Genomic DNA, 8,549 nt, shown 5'->3' on the forward strand with positions numbered 1-8,549 from the left:
AGAGATGGGTTATACTAGGTAAATTTGATACTAGGTGCACCTATTCCTAGTATTTATTAATACTCGATCCAAATACCTATTCCACCTAGTACGTGATAATTTAGCATACTTGACGCGACTAGTGCGGACTAATCCACGTAATATGACTTTAAAATACATTTTATTTTTAAATATACAACCGTAGTATGAATAATGCAATTTGAAATTGAATAATAATTCCTCCCTTCATACTTCAACAGGCTTAGGACTGTCAACTTAAAAGTTGGCGTATTTAAAAGATATCAATTTCATAAAAATATTTACATTTATGGTTTGACTACGTTTGTGTGCGTTTGCTTCGTCGCGCTCAAATTTGTTTGGTCAGACAGAGACGGAGTGAATCTCTACGTTCGCACATAAGCTTAGACCTTAAGCGAGAAATACTAGGTGCGCGTAATACACGACTACGGATTACGCAATAATAACCTCTATTACTTTGATGATAGGGTCGGAAATCGTGTAATTTATAAAATACTAGGTGGATCAAGTATTTTAAAAATTGGAATAGGTGCCGCCTAGTACTGTAAAATACCTAGTGTGTGGATCTGTTCTAGTAAATACGTCTCATCTCTAGAATGTAGACAGAGACTGTAGAGAGGTACAGCAGTCTTCAATTTCAATCATACACAGCTTTTAAATTGATAAAAATTATGAGAATCTGCATGTGTGCACACAATATGTAGGTAAGTCACCTCAGTCATTTATGAGCGCTAAATCATAATCCCAAATTAATTAACAAAATGAGTTAATCTGTGGTCACCTTAATCATATTCATGCCTCGATAAGGTATAACATAAATTTGTGAGTGGATGGGTCACTTGATAACGGCCGCACGTGCAAGCGAGTCAGAAACATACGCGCGCAGCAAATCTGAACGACATTTTAAACTCAGAATGAAAGCCCTTTAAAAATTCTAATAAATTACACTCGAAAGCATAAAGCGCTTCCAGTTAGGAGCTAGGTAAATAACATCCCAACTAAAAAGGCTTGCTGCAAAAAATAAACGAGTTGGCGAAAGCATTAAGCCAATAATCATAAAAAGCTTTTCTACTGTCGACTGTGTATCTAGTGTAGGGTTTCGCTGGAAAATATGAACTTGGGACTGAACATTTCGTTTATTGGAAGAGGGAAGTCAAATAAAGCGCAGCGCCTTTATTTGCCCACTTCATTTTAAATTATCTTCCTCATTTCAGAACCAATTGAAATGTACAAATCTTGAGCTTACTTTTAGATTGGGTACTCACGCAGAAGGTTCAAAGTCAAAGCGAGTCAAACGGAGGTCGGAGGAAGTCTAATATAATTATGAATACGTTCTCTACGCTTTATATGGAGGTACTTAATCCCTCTTGCGTCTTTGAAGTAGGCGCTTAAGCTATGCCAGGATTTAACTCGATTTCTTAAGATTAATAATGTAGAGAATTTGGCTTAATAAATCTACATGAAGATATTTTTTCAGCGTGGAAATGCAGCCAGAATCCTGGGCACTAGTCGCGTTTTTGGGATAATGATTTGGGACACTGATGCACGTTTTCACCATCAATCCCTAATTTTTAAGTGACTCCTATCACTTAAAAATTAGGGATTGATGGTGAAAACAGGCATAAGGCTTGCTCCATTTTAGTTTAACTTTAACAAACAATTGTGTTGATAGATATCAAAATCCATACAAAAAGCACCGGGTATTGTTATAGTAACGGTTCAAGTAAGATGGTGCAACCCAGCCTAAGTTAGGTAAATAGTTTCAAAAAGATTTTTCAAATAAATTATTAATGTAGAGTTCTTTTTATGAATGAATATTTCGGTATGTAATTCCTTAAAACAAATCAATGTCTGATTAAGGTATTATCTGAATTCTGTATAGCATTCTCTCCTAGAATTCGGTGTCCCGTATCTCTCCATTACATCTATTAGTTCGTTGTCCATCTCAGTCAAGACTCTTTGTTCTCAGTGTGCAAGTTCGACACCCTGTACTCACTTACCCAGAGAGTAAAGAGCATAACGATAATATTTATTTATTTATTTCCAATCTTAAGCCTATTTTTACTTTATCTTATTCTATACTAGCTTTTGCCGACGGCAGCGCACGCGTGGTTTTCAGCCTGTCACGGAAATTCTAGACCACGTGTCTCTCCTTTCATAATCCAGGATAGTATTCAGTGTTTGTCCTCCTCGACTCTAAGGCTGAGTTGCACCACCTTATTTTGACCGTAACAATAACATTAACCACAAATAGTATGATCTTTGACAGATTTTTGGTGTTACTTGTCAAAGTTAAAGTAAGATGGTGCGACTATACTACATTTATATTCATCCATCAACACAAACTTTCTTATTTAGTAGTAAGTTTAACAAGAAGTTATGGTGGAATATTTAACATACACCACATGTGCTGGTAAGTGGTAGAGCGGCGGTCGCTTAGATGCCTCGAATTGTTCACGGCTTAACTACTCATTCATAATAATAAATGGGCCATTTGAACAAATTGTGTCCCACGGCAACACGTCACTCGCTCTTTTCGTTGTATTTACCTTGTGCGCGCGTATGCGCGGGGTGAGTGTAATTAATGAGAGACGACACAATACTTGTGGTTTGAACGATGTTTATTGCTCCGATCAATTGTATTACACTGACTCATTTTACATGACAACTTATTTAAATAGAAGTTAATACATAGAAAACTTATGTGTGTATACGGCACATTACTTCCCCCTTTGAAAAGGAAATAAAATTAATAAGTATAAAGTAAGTTAAAAAACTATGGTAAAAAATTTGCTAAAAATTAGTAACGTTCTATCCACATTTTTATTTATTATGTTTATACATTTGATATTGATTTTATTTCGTATACATTGACATAATTTTATTAATTAATAAGTGACGTATTACACATTTATTAAAATTTCAAATGTTATACAATTAATGTTTCAAAAAATATATTATGCAAACAGGTTTATTAATTTTTATGTCATAAATTACAAGATTTGTAATGTTTTATAATATTGATACAATTTCCGTGAATATAATTTAAAAATAAGAAACTAAGTAATGACACATTAATTTGAAAGAAAGTATGTGAAAAAAAAATATAAGTCACATTATGTAAAGAACGTAATAAATATTACAATTATTTTCGAGAGTTTTAACCAATGACGTTAGTGTAGATAATAAAATATTATGCGTATACATACCATTTAAAATACATTAGTACACAGTAAATTTTAATACACATTTTGTTAAACTAAAATAGGATAATTTGCTATTTCAAAAATATTATCTAATAGAGATACGCGATTACACTTGTTATACACTGAATTATTACACTTAGATTCACTGATAAATTGACTTTTTCACTGCACGGCACAATTTCACTTTTATCCGATGACTTGCGAAGGTGCGTAGCCTTGGCGGCTGCGCCTGCCTTCAGCTCTGGTCGTGGGCTCGACGATGCAGGTAGGAAGCTCTTGGAGCTCCCGCCGCATGTATCTACCATAATTGTTTTTGCAGCGTCTCCATAAGAAATATCCAACGATGACGAATAGTATGACGACAGTTATTGTCGAATACATTTCCATGCTTTGGAGCATCTGGCGATGGTGATTGGCTTCAGCAGCAGATGCAGAATTTCCAGCACCATTTTGTGCGATGATTATTTCTTCTTTTTCGATTTTGCTTGACCCTTTTCCCATGTTTATATGAAATAAAGTTGACTGAATATTGATGAGTAGAACGTGACGTGATGTACGTAATGCTCGGGAACGAATAATTATAACGCAAAGCGTACGACAGGTTTGCTGATGCGTCCAAATCTTGTAACTATCGGATTGTTTACAGAATGCCTTTCCTTATTAGGTGAGAGCTCTTCAGACTCAATTGTAAATGCTGGCTTCAAGCGATCTATACTAACAACTTTTTCTGTATCTGCTTGCAATACTTTATAATATTTGTCCGATCTCTCTATGACTTTGAATGGGCCAAGATAAGGTGGCGTTAATGGTTTTCTTACTTTGTCGTCACGTACAAATACGTGTGTGCAGTCTTTTAAACCAGAATGTACGAATATTTTGCCTTGTCTGATTTCTCTTCTAGGGACAGCGCATAAGTGTGAAATTTTCTGTCGAAGGTTTTGTAAGAAAGTTTCGTTTTCAGAGATATCTTGCGTTGACGGCTGAAAGAAATCTCCAGGTAACCTCAGTATTTCGCCATAAACTAATTCGGCGGCGCTTATTTGCGTATCGTCGCGTAAACTTGCTCTTAAGCCCAAAAGTACGGCAGGTAATTCTGTAACCCAATTATCTGTGTTTCCTCGGCAAATTAAAGCTGTTTTGAGCATACGATGCCATCTTTCTACGAGTCCATTCGACTGAGGGTGGTAAGCAGTGGTCCTAATTTTTGAAATGCCCATTTTCTTCGCAAGGTGGCTAAATAAACACGACTCGAATTGTCTACCTTGATCTGTGGTTAGACGTAATGGACATCCAAATCTCGAAATCCAGCCTGAGAATATGATGTTGGCTACAGTCTCGGCTGTGATATCTTTTACTGGATAGGCCTCTGGCCAGCCTGTACCTCGATCCACCATGGTTACTATATAGCGATAGCCATCACAGTAACTTAAGGGTCCCACTATATCCATATGAAGATGTTCGAATCTGTTGCTATGCACGAAGTTGCCAAACGGTGATGTTGTATGACGTTGGACTTTGGACTTTTGACAGTTTAGGCAAGATCTTGTCCACTTGGTAACGTCCTTATTCATCGACTTCCAAAAGAATCGATCGCGAATCATGTTTCTAGTGGCGCGAATACTTGGATGACTGATTTCGTGAATCGCTTTGTAAGCAGATATCCGAAACTGTGGTGGCAAATATGGTCGCGCTGTGTCTTTCGATACTTCGCAATATATGGGTATGTCACAATTAGGTAGAAATAATTGTTTCAATTTAATTGTGTTCGATTGCATCATTTCTTTCAGTTGTTCATCATTTACTTGAGCTTTGGCAATTTCCTTGTAATCTATTGGAGATGGCGTTTCTAATGTTTCTATAGATGAAATTCGTGACAAAGTATCTGCGACAACGTTATCTGTTCCAGTTATATGATGAATCGATGAGCAAAATTGCATGATGAAATCTAGATGCCTTATACGGCGAGGTGTGTCATTTTTGCCAACTGAATTGTTCATTAACGCGTAAACCAACGGTTTATGGTCGGTGTACACGATTAAGTTTCTGCCTTCGATGAGATATCTAAAATGTTTGATAGCCATATATATTGCTAACAACTCACGGTCAAATGTACTGTATTTTTGTTGTGCGTCACTGAGTTTTTTGGAGAAAAATCCTAATGGTTTCCATTTGTTTCCTTCTTTCTGCTGTAAAACTGCTCCAGCGCACGTATTAGAACAGTCGGTCATTAAGGCAATCGGTGCGTCAGCTGATGGAAAGGACAAAGTTACCGCTTTTTTCAAGCTGAGTTTACTTTGTTCGAACGCTTGGATACTGTTATCGCTCCAAGGGATCTGTCGCTTATCATTCTTTTTAGAATTGACCAAAAATGAGTTCAAAGTTGCGTGAAGATCTGCTGCTCGTGGAAGGTGTTTTCGATAGAAATTTAGCATTCCCAAGTATCGCCTAAGTTCTTGAACAGTCTGTGGTCTTGGGAATTCTGTGATAACTTTTACTTGCTCTTCTAATGGTCGCAATCCTTGTTTTGATATATGAAATCCGAGAAAGTTTAATTCTGGTTTTCCGAATTCGCATTTTGCCAAATTAATAGACATTCCGAAGTTATTTAGACGTTCAAATACTTTTTTTAACTGCTGTTTGTGGGTTTCTTCCGAGTTTGTAGCTACGATGACGTCATCAATATATATAAATATATTGTCTATATCGCGTAGTACGACGTCATGCATAAATCTCTGAAATGTTTGTCCAGCATTCTTTAATCCGAACATCATTTTGGGAAATTCGTAAAGACCGAATGGGGTTGTTATGGCGGTCTTCTTTATGTCTTCGTCAGCAATATTCACGTTATGATATGCTCGCTGTATGTCTATGCGTGAAAATATAGTTTTTCCGGCTAGTAAGTACGTACAGTCTTGTACGCGAGGTATTGGATACCTATCGGGTACAGTTATGGCATTAAGTTTCCTGTAGTCGCCACATGGTCTTATGTCTCCGTTTTTCTTGCTAACAACGTGCAAGGGACTTGCCCAGCAGCTGTTAGATGGTCGACAAATGCCCATTGCCTGCATTTTTTGAAATTCGGCTTTAACACGTTGGTATTTATCGGGGTCCGTGGCCGAGTCCCCCTGTGTTCGACGCACCCGTGGTCGACGCCCCCGGTCAGATAGAAGCAATTTTTAATCAAATGTACAGTCAGTCACAAAAATATTTATAAACGAATAAATATTTATACTGATCGTACAAATAAATGTTTAATATTATTTTACCATAGTGATACCTAAAAATATAATAGGTTTTATTTTAACCTATCATATTTTATCATAGGTTTTATTTACCTATAATAACATGTAAATCGTTTTACCTAATCAAAATAATTGTAACAATCAGTCTTTAAAATAACTCTACTCTCTCTACATTTAACTAACTACAAATAAAAGTTTTAATTATACAAGTTTTAAGTATTTTTAACAAAAAAATAAATAAATCATTTTAAATAGCGTCAAACATGCATGGTTTTCGTTGACTGTACTTAGTGCAAAAGCCGAAAAAAATATGATATTAAATTTATTTAAATCGGGGGCTTCAACCACGGGTGCGTCGAATACTGGGGGACTCGGCCACGGACCCATTTATCGGGAGGCAATGGCCTCGGTTTCGCAAAAATGGGTGCGCCTGTGGTCTCGATGTGGTGCACTACGGAATGGCGAGGAGTGTCTTTAAAACACATCGGTTTAGTTATGTCCGGATATTCACACAAAAGATCACTGTATTCGCTACGTAAGTCTATGGTGAAAATAGAGGTTTGTTGCGATGACGTCACTGTTCCCTCTGAGCGTAAATTAGTCACTGAGTCTATAAGTTTTCGTTTATACACGTCCACCAATAGTTTATAATGTTTTAAAAAATCGGCACCTAAAATAGGGCGTTTCACGTCTGCAATCACGAAAGTCCACCGAAACGATCGACGCAATTTAAAGTCTAATTCTAATGTTTTGACACCGTAAGTCTTTATTTCACTGCCATTTGCAGCATAAAGTTTATAGTCACTGCACTGATTTTGATAAAATGGTTTTCTAGACACTGGTAATACAGAAATGTTCGCACCTGTATCCACCAAAAAATTCAAACCACTACGGCTGTCGGTCACACTAAGGCGGTTCACAGGTGATATGGTGCATATCTCCGCCTGCGATTGCACCTGATCTAGTTTTCCTGACGATGATCATCCTTTTTCCAGGAGCACGGGTCTACGCATTTTTTAGCTCTACCACGGAATTTATGATGATAGAAGCAAAGCCAATTAGGACTGTCGGGTGTGCGTCGGCTCTGGTTACGACCTCGTGACGTGGATCGCGATCGCCAACGATTTCTATTATTGTTGAAATTCCTTGATTGGTTTCTGTTTCTCTCCATGTCGTTAATTTTCATGGTTAGTTTAGCTATTTCAGCTAAAATAAAAGCATGGTCACCGTTTGAACTGGTTGAAGGTGACGCCTGAACTTCGGATATTTGTATGGGTCTGGAGGTCTCCATGACCTTATCAGCGATGGCGGCTAATTTATCCAAAACCTGGACATCGCTGACGGCAAGCACGGCTCGAACGGACGACGGAAGGTGGCTCTGCCACATGATTTTTAGAGTCTCGTCGGGTATTTTGTCGCGAGCTAGGTCTCTCATGCGACGCAGGAGCTGGGAGGGCTTCTGGTCGCCAAGTTCCATCTCACTTAAGAGTTTTTGGAACTGTCGCATCTCCGATTCCTCGTAGACAGTCATTAGGCGAGTTTTCAAGGCTTCGAATTTTCCAGACTCGGGAGGTTTCAGTAGTATGTCGCTAACTTGTTCGACGACCTCCTTTCCCAATTTTGTGACCACCAAGTTGTATCTCGCTTCGTCGCTTAATTTTTGCGGTCCCAGTATCGCCTCGCATTGCACGAACCAAAGTCGGGGTTGGTCACGCCAAAAATCAGGGATCCTTGAAGACACTGTCACTGCTGATAGCTCCATTTTGTCTTCTGGTGTTGCTTGCGTGGACTGCATGTCGCGGGTCACCAATGTGCGCGCATTGCACGGGGTGAGTGTAATTAATGAGAGACGACACAATACTTGTGGTTTGAACGATGTTTATTGCTCCGATCAATTGTATTACACTGACTCATTTTACATGACAACTTATTTAAATAGAAGTTAATACATAGAAAACTTATGTGTGTATACGGCACAACCTACTTTAAATCTTGCTGGTGAGTTTTAAATACATAACTTTACACCTTAATCTGGTTGTTAAGAAACGCTGATGTTTGTGCAATCGTCTGGATATTTAATATT

The 8,549-nt window shown here is 37.9% G+C and overlaps 1 protein-coding gene across 1 annotated transcript; it reads right to left on the reverse strand.

Moving 5' to 3' along the window:
- Positions 1-7,427: 7,427 nt before the first annotated feature.
- On the reverse strand, positions 7,428-8,261 carry LOC135078421 (uncharacterized). Its single transcript, XM_063972988.1, has one exon. It carries the CDS (start codon positions 8,259-8,261, stop codon positions 7,428-7,430), a length of 834 nt encoding a protein of 277 aa, XP_063829058.1.
- Between the last annotated feature and the right edge of the window lie 288 nt (positions 8,262-8,549).

Source organism: Ostrinia nubilalis, chromosome 2 (assembly GCF_963855985.1).
Source record: "Ostrinia nubilalis chromosome 2, ilOstNubi1.1, whole genome shotgun sequence".
NCBI lineage: Eukaryota > Metazoa > Arthropoda > Insecta > Lepidoptera > Crambidae > Ostrinia > Ostrinia nubilalis.

Excerpts from the sequence above, each read along its gene's own strand:
- LOC135078421 (XM_063972988.1), bottom strand. The coding sequence starts at position 8,261 with ATGCAGTCCACGCAAGCAACACCAGAAGACAAAATGGAGCTATCAGCA.